This window comes from Mustela putorius, unplaced genomic scaffold (genome assembly GCF_011764305.1).
Source record: "Mustela putorius furo isolate JIRA1106 unplaced genomic scaffold, ASM1176430v1.1 tig00003845_pilon_pilon_pilon, whole genome shotgun sequence".
Classification (NCBI taxonomy): domain Eukaryota; kingdom Metazoa; phylum Chordata; class Mammalia; order Carnivora; family Mustelidae; genus Mustela; species Mustela putorius.
In genome coordinates this window covers 52,248,855-52,265,277 of record NW_025421998.1, presented here as the reverse complement: position 1 = coordinate 52,265,277, position 16,423 = coordinate 52,248,855, and the positions used below count along the sequence as shown (strand labels likewise).

Sequence of the window (16,423 nt, the reverse complement as noted above, 5' to 3'; positions counted from 1 at the left end):
TCGAGGCAGGTTTGTTAAAATTACAAATGGTTAACAGATGTTTTAATAAACCACTGTTGACAGGAGAGCTGTGGATTAATGGCCATTTTTGAAGCCCCTTCCCCTTTCCTCCATGAAGCATGTTATCTTTTAAATATTTTATCTTTTATGTCTTGTATTTCACTAGCAGAACACTCCCTCTCAGCCAGCTGTCCTGGTCTAGTGACGTCACTGCTTCTCATTTCTAACTCCCCCTCTGTCTAATCTATTACATATTGTTTCTCTAAACTCTGAAAATAATTAACAGAGATAACAAGCATTTCAGGGGCAAGAAGGGAGAAGGGAAAGCAATGTGCCAAGACAGCTGCTAAGTATTTAAGGGCAAAAGCGTTCCTCTTACATTTTTCTTCTTCACCAACACCTTCGCGGTGACTTGTGGGAAATAACTTCTAAATGTCAGAAGGGAAGAGGAGGTAAGAACGATTCACTGGGAGCAATTCCAGTTAAAGAGATAATCGTGTAAAGGTATATGGGAGAATTTTAATAAGGTGCAGAAATAGTGACCAAAACAAGAAGTGTTGAAGAGTCTCTTCATAAAACTGAACCTCATAAAAAATTTTTTATAAGCTAATAAGAAAATTTGTAGTATTAAATATCAGTAAGATGAAAAAACCAATGTCTTGTTAAATAAAGTACTCAATTATCTCGATAATTTTTTTATAGTTCACTTTTTAGAAGAAAGATAACATGAAAGCAGTCTGCTAGCAGAGATTTATTTAAAGAGAAGACTTTAAATTCTGTGTTGTCAGCCCATATCTTATTGCAATAGTGTATTTTCTATTTGCATAGTTGCACAGTAGTAATCACATAGACAAGGGTTTCTCATTAGGGGCACCAATGACATTCTGGGCTGAGTGTTCTGTATTGTGGGTGCACTGTTCTTGTCTGGTACACCATAGGATATTTAGCAACATCCCTGGCCTCTACCTACTAGATGTCAGTATCTCCTGCCTTCCACACTTGTTGTAACAACTAAAATGTCTCTGGAGATTAACATGTCTTCTGGGGGGCAAAATCATTCCAATTGAGAACCATACCAAGAGCAGGGGCTCTGTGACCACCTGGGCTTTCATGCCCAGTTCTGCAATTACCAGCTATAGAACACTGGTTAATTGTTGTGACCTTCCTGTGATCCAATATCTGTAAAACAGGTATAAATACAAGTACCTACCTTTCATAGTTATGGTGGGGATTAAATGAGTTAATATATAAAAAGGCTTTTACTTATCATTCTGTAGTTATTGGATCCAGATTAACAGTGAGTGGGGGCTCATTCCTGATGTCACACTGCTTGACATTTACCATGTAGGGCTCTGTGACTACAGACTAATTCCTGATCCCTTTAGCACCCCCATTTTCTCATTCGTAAAATGGAGGTAGAACTTATCCGTACCTCACTGTGATGTTGGGTGATGTTATATAGTGTAATGGGCAAATACCACAGGACTTAACAAAATGCAGTTTTCTAAGGAAATACTGCTTAGTGAAAGACATTTGGAGGCCATTACTAAAGGCTAGGTATTGAGCTCTGCTTGGATATGCTTAGTTTGACTTGCTGCATTTGTTACGCCTTTGTAGGTGGCCCATCAAGGGCCTGAATCTGGAGCTTCTGCCAAATGCAGTATGACTGTGATCATGATATCCCAGTTGCTGAAGGGTGGGGATCAACTGATAATTTTTGTAAATTTTTCAATGAAAATGATTATAAAAAGTTTTCTAAATAGGATTGAACTGAAACATGTCATTTAATGGGAACATTCTATGTAAGTATTTTCATCACGTTTGGCTTTTATTGTGTCACTTCTGCGAACCATTATTTTTTTCAGAGCTCATTTCCAGAGTCAGTATAAACGCAGTGCCAGGCTACTCTAAGCCTAGCCCCGGTGTTTCTGAAACCTTTGCTTTCAACTTAAAACAAAAAATAAACTAAATATTGTTTGCAGAGATCATTCCCTGGCTATTTTTCTTTGAGCATGAGAAACCTTCAAATTAGGTCTATTCTGAAGTTATTGTTGAAGTCATTACTGTTTTTATAGCATTTACAATTTAAAACAGTTGTGAGAGCAATAAGCTGAAATCAGGCATTTTGTTAGTTTTTAAAGTTGTAACAATATTTTTAAAAACTCAACTGCATCTGGACTTAAAACATGATTTAAAACTTTCTAGGTTCATTCTGCCTAGGTGACATTTCCTTTACTTTCCTGATTGTGCATGTTAATAAAACTCAAAAGTGCTTAGTGAAAGACTTTTCTCTAAACTGATCTTATCTCTTTAATTAATTTTAGAAGTTATGGTTGTATGTAGTGTTAAGTGGAGGAAAAAAGTAAGAAATAAGGTGAAAAGTATTATTACATGCTTTAGGTGAGCCATATTAGAATTAATGTTATTATTTTTCTCATAGCTACATATCAATGATTTCCATGAAACTAAATAAATACTAATTCCCTTAAAAGGATGGTTTTGATCTAAATGGTCTCTCCATTTGACTTTCAATAGCTATTGTGCTGTTGAACCTCAGTCTGTGACAAAAGGTAATAGACTTGGGGGGTTATTCTAGATTGGTTTTTCATTAGATATAGGATTCAGTGTCATGCAAAATAAGGACTACTGTGTAAACTTGGATTTAAGATGTACATTTTTAAGTGTTCAAAACATTTAGAATAATAATTACTTGGGGAGGACTTCAGAGTTGAATAAACTTAAAACTACTTTTTTAAAATGACTCTCAACTTAACTTTCTTTCAGTATCCATCACTCGCATTCACTGGTTTTCTGAAAAGCAGCCAGTACTCAGTCAGTATGAAAACTGTGGTGTAGTGGGCAAGGTGGAGCTCTGAGAGTCAACTATCCTGGGAAGATGTTTACCCTCCCTCTCCTTCAGCCATCCTGGATGGGTGTGATGATGCCGACTCTATCAAGTTGATAGGGAGACATAATGAGCTAAGGTGTGTGGAGGGTCCAGCAGACCATTTAGTTCAGGGTTAGTGGTAATAAACGGAAGCAGCCAGCACAGCATTAGGTGAAAGTCCAGCAGTGAATTCTTGTATTAGACAGCTTAGGTGTGGCTTGACTGATATTTATAGTATCTCGGTGACCTTGTGTAAATGAATCTGAGGTCTCTAAGTTTCAGCTTCCTTATTTATAACATGGGTTGTGGTGAAGACTAAATGAGCTAAAATAAACAATATACTCACACTGTGCTAGTGCAAAATAAGTGCTCCATGAATTAACATTTTTATTAATATGTGTCCAACACAAAGAAGGTGAGGAGCAGAAAAAGAGAGACATTTAACATTTTCTGAAGTTATTTCTAAGCTATTTCTTAGTTATAGAGCAGCAAAAATGATTAATAGGTCTTTTTACCAAAGACTCCTTACGTGGAATATAATTGTCTCCTTACATGGAATGCTGTCTGATTGCAGCATTAATTATAAATGAGTCTCCCAAACATTTGAAAATGTCAGAAATAACCCTTAAAAGGAACACAAATAAATATAATAACTTTAACTTCTGTTAACTCAACAGTGTTATACATTAAATTAGCCAAGTATCTTTTGGGGCTCCCTTTTTTCATCAGCAGTTCTGAAAAACTGAATACAATTCCAAGTATTGAGATACATGGTAAAAAAGAAGGCTTCCTAGCGGAGCCTGCATGGCTCAGTTGGTTAAATGTTCAACTCTTGATTTCGGCTCAGGTCATAATCTCAGGGTTGTGAGATCATGCTCTGCCTTCAGCTTGGCCCTGAGCATGGAGTCTGTTTAAAATCTCTCTCTCTCTCTTCCTATGTCCCTCCCACTGCTCACATGGCCTGCTGTGCTCCCTGGCTTGTACTCTCTCTCAAAAACAAAACAAAACAAAACGATTAACTTAAAAAAAAAAAGAAGTCTTCCTGAACGATTTACTCTAAGTGAATGACATGTTAAACATAGTTATATGAGAATTCACAAGCAGAATATTGACTGTTTTTACCCATCAGGAAGCAAAACTCTTTAGTAATGCCTAATACACCTTCTCAAATTCAGCTTTCATCCTCTAAGGTAGTGACCAATTCAACAGCTAGTATATCCAAATGAGGCTCAGGGGAGGGAGTGAACTATGAGGCCAGCAGTAGGGGAATTCTGAGGAGCTCTGTGATAGGAGGGGTGAAGAATCCCTGGCCATAATATGATGAGGCACACACAAAAAGGCTGAGTCCAAAAAGAAACACCAAAATTAAGCTACTAAATATGTTTAGGAGTATGGTGGGATTTTGCCTATTTGCATGTCTCTATCCAGAGCAGAGAGTCACAGCAACTTTTGAAAATCCATTAGTAAGTGTTCATTACGTGACTGGTGTGCTTCTTCCAAATATTTGCTTCTTGGCTCCCTTTCGCTATTAATAGAGACCTTTGTATTATTCTTGGCCTCCGCCAGGGATGGGGTGAATGTTGTAAGGAAGACTCTGAGTGAGGTTGAGAATCACCCTGGAGGAGCTGGGTGGGGAGACAGGTTGAAATTCCAGACCCTCAGTATTAATAGCCTTCTTTTACACTATTAATAATTTTTTATACAAATATCTACTGTTTTAGAAAGAATGCCATATTTTAAGCTGCCATATTCCTGGATAAATTATAAAGCCATATTACTACTCAAATTTCTATTCTGGAACTTAGAGAAAAAGCAGCAGAAAATTAATTTATTCAGTAGTATAACCATATACTAATATATAATACCATATACTAATATATAATAATTACCATATACTAATATATAATAATATGTAAATAGAAACTATTTTAAATTATATCTCATTTATTCATGTGAACCAAATTATGTGCTTTATGTCTTCTATAAGTAAGACTGCAGCCAGGAAATTAGAGCAGAAATTATGCCAGCACTCTTTTATATTTTCCCCTTGAAACATTGTGGCAAAGATTTTAATGTAAGATTTGAACCAGCTCTGCTACTTATTAACTTTTTAACTCTCTGGCCTTAGTAAACTTAATTAACTACATCTATGCTCAGTTTTTCTGTTGTTGTTTTTTTAAAGGATAATTATGACAACCCTATAGAGTTGCTATGAAGATAAATTCAATCATGTATGCAGTGTTTGCTATAGTGGTTTCAGTTAATAAATACCCAAAACGTGGTAGTTGTTACTATTCTGGAGTTCACATTGACCCTCATGAAATAACTATATGTACAAATAGTAGAACTCTAGCCCATGTAATTTGGTCATATAAAAGGTATTTTATCAGTTATTTCCTTTTATAAATAAAACCACCAGTATCTTAGACCAAAAAACTCAGTCAGATACCATTCAACATTACTGGTGTTGGCTGCTGGAAATGAAGCCAGGAAGCGAAGTGTTTGATTGCTTGTCTAACTTATACCTTCTTAAATTCCTCTATAATGGCCAAATAGAAGAGAAGGGAGACATTTTTTAAAAAGCAGGTAAAAGTCAGGTTCAGCAGAACCTTTGGATATAGGAAGCTTTGGATATAGGAAGTTTCAGAGCAGTAGCACATATTGCAGATATAAATGTGTAGTCGAGGGATCAATCAAAATACTTCAGCTTCTTTTGTTTTAGGACAGTGTCCCTGGAAATGAAGGGAATGAGAATTCTTAGAAAGAGGATCCCTTAAAACAAAGTCCTGGGATAAAATGAGATAAAAATATTCTTATAAAAAAATATTCTTCTAAGATGTTAACAAACACACTGCTCCTTGGTTTACTCAGTAAACATCAGTGACATGTGGAAGGTTCATTCTTTCAAGTGGGTGGAACAATGTTCAGGAAGGCAAATGAATTTCATGAAAGACTGTCCAAATTCCTGATGTCATAGGAGCCCAAACACTGTGTAAAATTCTACCAGAATTATAATTTATTTCTATAAGGTTATATGGCATGGCATATGTCTAAAATTATGAGAGCATTTCTTTGCCTTACGGAAATCTTTCCTAGATGTATAACAGCACCCTCTAAAATACAGTTATAAAGACATGACTTCAGTGACTTGGCAAAAATTCAAAAGGATAGTGCACTGCAATTTGAGAAAATGTGATTATTATTTTTTCTTTAAAAAAAGAAAAAGCTTCTCCTAGTCTCACAATAGGGTTGTTCCTCTTCCCTCCTCCTCCATTCCGTGGTAAATAATTAGAACTCTACCTCAGATTTAAAAAGGTTAAATAAAAGGAAGGAAAGATAAGAAATGACTAAATGAAAGTGAGTGGGTCTACCAAATGTGGCTGAGTAGAATAGAATTAGCAAAGAGAAAGACTGTTGGAATAATTCCAAATCCCCAAATTTAAAATTCAATCTCTAGTTACCTTTTAAAGTCCTTAAATTTTGAGGCTGTTACCAAGGGTTGAATTTGTTCAATGCAGTAATATGCTTGCTCCTATTTGCAGTAAGTCTGGTAAGATGTCCCAGATTAAGTAAATTTAAACTATTTAAACTTGACTCATGGGAACCACACAAATTTCAGCATAATTTATATGCTTCTAATATTGCAATTTCCAAACTGTGCATGAGGTGCCTTGGGGTATACCCACCAGAGTGCCCTGAAGTATCATTAATTTTTAAAGTGATAGTTCAGCATCTGACAGGTAGCCATGAACTACTAGCTGGAGATAGTTTGCAGTTTTAAGATTACATTTGTCTCTGTTCCTGTAAATGACATCATATCTTTGCAAAACTAGGCAGCATGAAAATTAATGTGGAACAGGAAATGAAAATCAATGTGGAACAGGAAATGATGTCCAGTCTGATTCTAAGGCTTGGGAAGTTCCTTCTAGTAAGTTCATTACTAAGAATGATACACACACACACATACACACGTGCGCGCACGTGTATTTTTTGATGAATCATGTATATTACTTTTTGATGATTCATGTATATATATATTTTAATATATTCTTAATAGTTAAGCTATTTGGACCTACCTAATAACAGAACTGTCAGATTTTTTTTTTTTTTTTTTTGCTTATGAAAACCAGGGGAAAAAATTATTTAGACACTAAGGTACCAAGATCAGAGAAAGTTTAAAGCTTTTGTTTTAAGAGAAGAAAATTACCAAGATACTAGGGTACCGAAATCTGAGAAAGTTTGGAAAATTTTGTCCTACCATTCAGTATAAATAGTTTCTATCAGAAATAAATCATGCATCATACAGTTGACTTTCCACATGTAGAACAATAACTAATGCTGGGAAAGATGTGGTTCCAGGTGATTGTATTAAGTGTATGATTCAGAGCTGAAACTAACCCTCAGGAATCAATCCAGATATCCACTAATTTTTAAAAAAGAGACCCTAAGTATAGATAAGCTTCAGATATCCACTAATTTTTAAAAAAGAGACCCTAAATATAGATAAGCTTCCGGAATATTGGAAGTTGGCCTTTTTTTTACTTTTTTTTTTCTCCTTAGTCTCTATTGAGTTCTACCTATTATATTGTGAGGATTCTTCAGGCCAAATATCCTTTTCTTACCAATCCTTAATATGATTTTATATACCAACACTGCAGAACAAGTGTATGTGTGTGTATGCTTGTGTGTGTTTCCTTTTAAAGTTCTTCACTTGCATAAAAAGTAAGCTCTTCTATCACTTTTATTTTCAGATATTATACAGTGCATTTTAGCATATCAGAGAATTAGCTACTAGATGTTGTTAGAGTGTTTTAGCCTTATATTCTATCAATCAGCATTTATAGATGGCATTCTTCCATAACTTCTCTCTCATGGTTTATCCTGACTCTGTATCATGCTTGTTTAGGTAATTCCTTTGTACAAAAACAGCTGAATTGCCAATTTAAACTTATACTTGAGCCAGAAGATTCATAACTACTAAGAAGCTTTTGCTACATTACCATGCTTGTTGATCTGACGTAGATGTTGTTTTTCAGATGGCAGTTTCCGTCATTTGGCACCACTATGCCTGCCAATTTGCTATCAAGAGCAAGATGAGATGTCTGATCTGTCATCACCAGCAGCAATCTTTTAGCTTCTTTTCGCCATCCAATATGACTCTTAAAATAAACATGTAATTAGATCTTGTACAATCACATAGATCTCTATTGTGGTCTTTATCTCAAGAAACACTAAGTTCGAGTTTAACAAACATTAAGTCAGGCTGGAATGAAGTGCATAAATACTATGCTGTTTCCTAAATAGTATTGACTTTATTTGTATATTCTCTATTTTACCACAGCCATTTGACTGTACCAACTCCCAGCTGGAGATTTCTGGGGTTCCCTCAGAGGAAGAACAAGCCAGGTTTATGAACTGCAGAGCACCTAACACAATGTGAGTAGGAAAATGTCTGTTTCAGGCTCTTCCTTGGAAAGTGGTGAGTGAAAAGACAGTTCTTTTGGAAAGGATTTTCCAAGCACATAAGTTATTCTTTCCCTTCTATATTTTTCTATTTATAACCCTCTTTCATTTAAGCCCCTCTGTCCTGAACACATACCAAAATGAATAACATTGGTGAGGAATAAGCATTAGAAGACTGTATTCTTCTGTATTATGTTTTCACTCTATAGGTCAAAGAGAAAATAAAATCTTAAATTCTGGAGAATTTTGCATCTGAGCAAAAGCTTGGTAATGTGAAACTATTTACCTCACAGACAGCTGCCTGAAGCATGGCATCAAAACCTCCTTCAGGTGTATCTATATTTCCAGAGATCTTTTGTCTGTGAACCGCTTTTTCAAACTCAGTAATGTTCTCTGTCAAAGATAGCACATGGATGTATCCATGAGGAGGCATACAGTCTAAATTGTAGTCACTATATGGGAAAAGAAGAAAGGCAAATTCTATTTTGCTATGCTTCATTCAAAGATTCAAAATACTGTTCACAGTAAAATTATGTGGTTTGCTGTAAGAAAGGAATATATATATATATATGAGACAGAAAGAGAAACATATAAACATATAAAGTATAAATATATAAAATATAAAGATATATTTGTATATTTTATAAATAGTATATATATTAAGTATTTATGCTTATATAAATATAAAATATATATTTTTTGCCAAGGTAATTCTATTAGAGAAAACCTGTACTTAATAAAATCAGGAAAAAGTTCAATATTAGATATTTCTTTGCAAGTAGGAAATAGGAATATAATGGTTTGGTGTCCAAAAACTAAGGAAGATTAAGCACGTTTAATATAGGACACCTAAAGAGCTTTTATTATGCTAATATACATGGTTAATTTTTAAGAATTTGCAGTCATTTCCTATCATATTTGACCATGGTGCAGCAGAAAAACATTTTGGGGGAACTGTTTTTAGGAATTAAGTGGAAATATTATACTATTGTTTGATATTTTAAAATATTGTGCTAATTTTTAAAACATTGTGTCGTGTGAAATTATTGATGAACAGTTTACTAAAATTATTTTGAGAATCCCATGATGTCCCAAGAGGTGAGAATCATTCCCCAGGCACATGCACATTTAGGGAGAAGGAACATGAAGCTCCATGAGGAGACGCATTCATTCCAACAGTTAGCAGAGCTATTCTGGTAGATGAGCGTGTGTACTCTAAAGTGACCTGGGGAATTTATGAAAGTAGGAAAGAAGATGTTAAAATGATATGTTATATTAAGGAAGAACTGAACACATTTCTCTCTGAGAATTCAACAGGCTAAATAAGATACTGTCTGACAAACTTGTATTTTTAAAGTCCGCCCTTGTTTCATAGGGCAGCATGTGCTCTTTAGAATGAGACTTTCAAAATGCTAAGAAAAAGGGCTCTTTCCAGAAAACAGACAAATTCCTCTCTTTCCAACTACCCTCAATGTCCTAGCTGAACTTTCTTTGAAGTCACCTCTCAGGCAACATAATTACAAACATAGTCACGATATAATAATGGAAAGGTAGTTGCATTACTGGCAAGGTAAGTACTTTATATTTGACAAACCTCAATTTAACAAATTTGGAGCTATCAGAAAGGACACATACAGAATTCTCAAACAGGTATTTATATGCATGGTGGCCTGGACATTGGGAGTTTATCCAAAATCACTAATATTACTTGTGGGTTTTTTGTGATGAAACTGAGTGATATTTGAAAAAACAAAATCAAAAGTCCAAGCTACACATGATGTCCTAAGTTTTGAGATAGGAACATACCTCCTCTACAAATATTTTAATTTCCCACTTAATAAAACAAAAATATAAAATTTAGTGAGTCCTTTATATAAAAACAAAGAGAGATTTTATAAGAAAAAAATTAATTTGATATTATGAAGTCCACATCAAACCCTAGATACCTGCATTGATTATGAATCCTTTCTGGGTGAATGCTAATGTATGGTGAAACTGTTTTATCAACATAGGAGCCAAATCCAAGGCGGAAGTCACGGGAAAAGTATGCCATTTTTCTAGATAAATCATTTCCAACAGAATTTAATTTTTCAATATTATTATGCATTGATGCTGAGACATCAACCAGATAATAAAGGTCCACAGGGTATTTCTTCAGAGGATGAATTTTCAGCATAAAATTAGCTTCAGCTTCTGGTTCAAAGAAAGACAGACATTATGTAGTATTCATTTTAAACATCTCAGGATAAGCTCTCAATAAATCAGTCACATTTTATATACAGAACAACTAGCACAGATTTGTGCATAATGAATGATGTTAGGAATATCATGGAATAATTTTAAGGCAATTTGAAAACCATATGAATCACACCAATTTATTAGTTTCCCACATCTACAATGTATTTCTCACAATTCTGTGGTGCAGCTAGTGATAATAACAAATGGACTAACTCATTGTAAATGTAATAGATAATGTATTTATCACCATATGAACCCATACTTCCCTTAGTATCTAGGAAAGCACAGCACAATACAGCAAGCAGCGTTCTATCTCAAGTGTAGGTGGCTGTTTTGGTTTGAAGAAAAGTAGAAAGGCATCCTAAGAAAAGTTACCTCTTATTGGATAAAGGTGCAAATTCATCCTTTTGGGTTAAGGCATATTTACATATATGATGTGAAAACTCTGGTACTAAGTATGAGGTTAACCTATCTTAAATAAGTAGTACCTCATTATGAATTATATGATGAGATCCTTCCCAACAGCTAGTCCTGAGAAGGAATGAGAGACAGTGGTCTAAAGAATTGTACCCAGTACTGCCATGCTTGGGGACCTGGGCAATGTAGGGAACAGTGACTGTCGAACACATGGTGGGTGCTTGATAAACGGATGTTGAAGAGGGATCACGGAAGCAAAGGAACTAGACAAGAAGAGAGGGCCACCATGAGGAGAAATGTGAAAGCTTCCCAACAAATGTGTACCATACCATTTTATTTATTTCCCTGTCCATTATCATTTGATACAGGGACCGGTATCACTGTATAAAGGCCCTCTGTGGAGTTGGTAATTCTGTATTTAATATTTTTATAATTTCTTCTAATTTGTTGATTGATTTTATGTGAGTCTAACTGACACAAAATATTACATTAGTTTCAGGTGTAAAACTTAGTGGTTTGTCAAATTTATACATTATGCTGTGTATAACAGATGGTGTAACTACCATCTGTACTATTACATAGCTATTACAGTGACTACATTCCTTATGCTATGCCTTTTATTCCCATGACTTATTAATTCCATAATTAGAAGCCTGTAAGTACATGTAAAAAAGTCATCTCTTTAAATATGAGCAGTTTGTGAATTTTACTTTTTTAAACAATAAAGTATATGCTTTTTAAGTCATTATTTGTCAGTAGAGAGTAATTTGAGTGGAACAATTTTTTTAATGAGCACCAATTTGTATATACAATTGAGAGTCTGATTTACTTATCAGAAGAATCCCCTAATTTATCAAATCCTATTTTTAGTCTTAATATGCTCAAAAGTAGCAATATTTTCTTTCAAATTGTTTTACAAATCAGATGTTTTTAAACCAGTTACAGAATGTATTCAAAGTAAGTTTTTTTCTGGTATGTAATAACAATTATGGGGAAAATTACTCATTCCTAATTTGCCTGTATGTGCTGAAAACCCCTTTACTGCAACACTCTTAGTTTTTGGCCCAAGAGTTTGGGAGGAGAAACTGGGAGATGTGAAAGCCACCCAGCCCACTCTCTCACTCCTTCTTTTATGAGATGGGTTGCGTCCAAAGAGCATATATTCATCTCTGCTTTTCCAGTGTCTGGTAAAAAGGCCTGTCCCTTTGGAAGTGTCTTGAGTTTGGGTGGAAAAGTCCAATCCAGGAGACTGTCAGTATCTAGAAAGAGCCAGATTGATAAGAAATAGAAATGGAGCATAAATGGGGAATGTGGTTCATGTGGTTTAATGTGTGGGTCAGCTGCTTCTTCTCCTTCTCCTCCTCTTCTTCCTCCTCCTCCTCCTCTTCTTTCTCCTCCTCCTCCTCCTCCCCATCCTCCTCCTCCTCCTCCTCCTTCTTCTTCTACAAACTGTGTAGTTGTTTTTTTAACTCTTGACTGGGGTATAAGGCTGAAGACCTAAGGCACCGGCCAGATTGTGTTTTCATCTTGGTGATCATTACAGTTTATGGTGTCTAAAGAAGAATGGCTGTGTGTGTTCATGGAGTTACTGAAAAATAAACTAGATAGTGTATTGTCCAGGTTGTTATAAAGTTGTGGTTATCTTAGCCAATAGAAACTGCAAAAGCACAGTACTTAGAGGACTAAAATACTCAAGAGAGATCCAACCAAATGGTAGCCCTACAAGGGCCCTCAGCACATACCAGTTACTCTTAGCCTTGCAAGAAAATCCTAGTCTCACTGGCCTCAGCAAAGAAGATGGCTGTAAGGAAGCTTGCCAAATGATCAGGGTTGGAGGATTTAGGCTGCTGTAGCTTGATTTTAAATCATATAAATGCTGATCTCAGATATGTACCTGGGTCACTTGAAGACTTCAGCATGGGCTGAGGCCTCAGTAAGACAAAATTTTAATAAAGGGGGAGAGACTCTTTGTATACATAGGCCCTTTAATCATTTCCAGAGAAAATGATAATTATCACTTCTAAACTGCAAGGCATTTGAAGAGCCTAGGTGGTGAAGTCAGTTGAGCAACTGACTCTTGATTTCGGCTCAGGTAGTGACCTCAGGTTTCTGAGATGGAACCCTGAGTTCAGCTCCACACTCAGTGGGAGTCTGCTTGAGATTATCTCCCTTCTCCCATGGTCCCTCCCCCCTCTAAAATAAATAAATCTTTTAAAAAATAATAAACTGCATGGCATTTGAGGTTCCCATAAAGTTCTAACTTTAAGCCATCAGCTCAATGGCTTAAAGTTATTTAGGCAGCCCTAGACAAGCTGATCCCAAACCCCATGTTTTGCCTATGAGCTTGAGACACTCCCCATATGCTTTCAAGCTGGCTCTTGATGGTTTCATTTTATATAACGAAGAAACCTTCTTGGAGGCAGTAGAAATATCTTTTGATGGGAACATGGATACTGTGTCCCCAGATAAAATCTCCATTCAGTTCATTCTGGGGTGTCACCAACACAGGGCTCAAAATGTGGATGACATTAAGAGATTTTGAATATTTTAGATGAGAAAGAAACACATGTACAAATAAGACTTAATATTGGTGAGATTATCAATGTAGACAGCAGTGTCATAAACACTATTCTGAGAGCAAATTCTTTTAGCATCTATTTAAAATACTTACTTCAGTATTTAGTACACAGTAAATATATATGTGTTAGTAATTATCACTATTAGCCTCATTAGCATAGAAACTTCATTCATCTCTGAAGTTTCTGGGTTTAGTTCAGGCCTAACCACTAATAAATGTGTTTAACTAAACTACATTTGAAGCACATTTTGATACATCATTTCAAAAGGTCCTCATATTTTAACCTTAGTGAGAAGCTCATTATCTACTACTTCTTTCCTTCAGAGTAGGAAAAAACTTAGTTTCTCTGAGAGGGAAGAATATCATCTGGCCCCCAAAGGTTTATGCCACTACTTACATTATCTCCAAGAAAGCTTCATTCTTAAACCTTTTGAGATTTTTAAAGGCTCAGATCCTTGTTTCTATCGATCAGCTTCAAAGGCAAAAAGTAGGTCTGTGACATAGAATAAGAAAGAGGACTTGGAGGAAAGCAGAGACCTACTTAGAGCTTTTGCCAGTATTGGTCTGAATAGCCCAAAGAATTGAAAGTAGTTAGAATGAGCTTAAAATCACTCAAATAATGGTGTGAACATCTCTGAAGACTTGGCTACAACCATGACTGGACGTTAAGAAAAGATAACTAAAAATGTTCTGCATAAGATGAAACTGAAAAACCGAAAGAAAATGTGGAAAACTATCAGGAAGAAAGAACAACCAAATTCTGTTCATTATATTTGGGTCAGGGAGGGAGAAGTCCCCAGAATGAGATGGGTTTGAAACATCAAGGCACAGACTCCATCACATTTCTGAATTTCTGGGAAAAAATGAGGATAAATTGAGTGATATGTACCAGGGGTGGAGGGGAAACAATGTGTGATTTCTGTATTTTTCTGGTTTTTTAAAAAATTTGAATTTAAGAAGAATACCTGAAAAATTTTACATTTCAAGTTAAGCTACACTAAATTAAAGGGCATTCTTTTGTTACAGTATTAAAGTGAATTGAGTTTGAAATATTTTCTTAAATTGGTGAAGTATAAATTACACTAATACTTATCATTTACATTGTATTACTTCTGAAGCAGAATTGGAGAATTCCTTTTTCTCTCCTATATTCCTAAATATTTCATTTCAATGTTCTTATGGAATATCAAGTAGGATCAATACCTTTTTCTTTTATTTTTCCAGATTGGTAGGTAAAAATAAGAAAAAAATATATAGTTTAAGAAGTAAAAAGTGAAAGAAAATATCACTTTTAAATTTCATTTTAAATATTTAAAATAGGGGCGCTTGGGTGGCTCAGTGGGTTAAAGCCTCTGCCTTCGGCTCAGGTCATGATCCTGGGATCGAGCCCCGCATCGGGCTCTCTGTTCAGCAGGGAGCCTGCCTCCCCCTCTCTCTGTGACTGCCTCTCTGCCTAGTTGTGATTTCTGTCTGTCAAATAAATAAATAAATAAATAAAATCTTTTTTTAATGCAAATCATATAATTTTTTTAAGACTTTATTTATTTATTTGACAGAGAGAAATCACAAGTAGATGGAGAGGCAGGCAGAGAGAGAGAGGGAAGCAGGCTTCCTGCTGAGCAAAGAGCCCGATGTGGGACTTGATCCCAGGACCCCAAGATCATGACCTGAGCCGAAGGCAGGGGCTTAACCCACTGAGCCACCCAGGCGCCCCAATAAAATCTTTTAATAAATAAATAAATATATATATAATATATATAATAAAGTCCTACTAACATTCTTTAAAACAATTAATCAGTATCCATGAAAAAATTTTTCATGAATTTTTATAAGAATAAATAATTATAAATAAATCAAGTCTAAATCAATATTGGAGAATAAATGCATTTTTTAAAAGATCTTATTTATTTATTTGACAGACAGAGATCACAAGTAGGCAGAGAAGCAGGCAGAGAGAGAGAGAGAGAGAGGAGGAAGCAGGCTCCCCGTGGAGCAGAAAGCTCGATGTGGGGCTCGATCCCAGGACCCTGGGATCATGACCTGAGCCGAAGGCAGAGGCTTTAACCCACTGAGCCACCCAGGCGCCCAATAAATGCATTTTATACTTAGGTATGCATTGTATGTGTCGTGGTAGAAAGGACTTTTATATTATAAGGAGCAGTGGTTCTGTATATCTGGAATTGGTACAATGTAGCTTTATATATTATGCCTCAAAGCTGGCACATCTTTGATGCCACATGTGGTTTTTAGATGATCTTATTAAATATAATTTAACAAGCATTAGTTATAGATGCATATTGTAAAATATAGTTCTGTCATGGCTACATTGGAGAGATGACTTAAACACATTATATAATTCACTGATTTGCATACAGAAATTTAAATAGTAGTGGAAAAATGAAAAAAATCAAACCCCATAATGACTGATATAGATATTAAGCATTTCTCTTTACACTTTCCCACCCCCCATTCTGCTTTCACTTAACATCATTTACTACCTTATGTTGAAGTCTCCCACATCTTTTTTTTTGTTGTTGTTAAGATTTTATTTATTTATTTGACAGACAGAGATCACAACTAGGCAGAGAGGCAGGCAGAGAGAGAGGGGGAAGCAGGCTCTCTACTGAGCAGAGAGCCCGATGCGGGACTCCATCCCAGGACACTGAGATCATGACCTGAGCCGAAGGCAGAGGCTTTAACTCACTGAGCCACCCAGGCGCCCCGAAGTCTCCCACATCTTTATCCAACCTGTATCTCCTGCTGAACTGCAGCCTCATATATAGTAAATAAGTCACCAACTCAATTTAAAATGTCTCAGTTTGAATTCAGTACTATGCCTT

General features: G+C 35.6%; 1 protein-coding gene across 5 annotated transcripts in view; it reads right to left on the bottom strand.

Moving 5' to 3' along the window:
• ITGB8 (integrin subunit beta 8) overlaps nucleotides 1–16,423 on the bottom strand; it is an 82,424-nt gene that overhangs the window by 25,982 nt on the left and 40,019 nt on the right. For all 5 annotated transcript variants that reach the window (XM_013051679.2, XM_013051678.2, XM_013051680.2 and 2 more), the window contains exons 4-6: nucleotides 10,297–10,543; nucleotides 8,637–8,802; nucleotides 7,888–8,046 (exon numbers count right to left, since the gene is read on the bottom strand). In XM_013051679.2, the coding sequence (XP_012907133.1) occupies nucleotides 7,888–8,046; nucleotides 8,637–8,802; nucleotides 10,297–10,543 (572 nt within the window). The remainder of the gene's footprint in view (nucleotides 1–7,887; nucleotides 8,047–8,636; nucleotides 8,803–10,296; nucleotides 10,544–16,423) is intronic.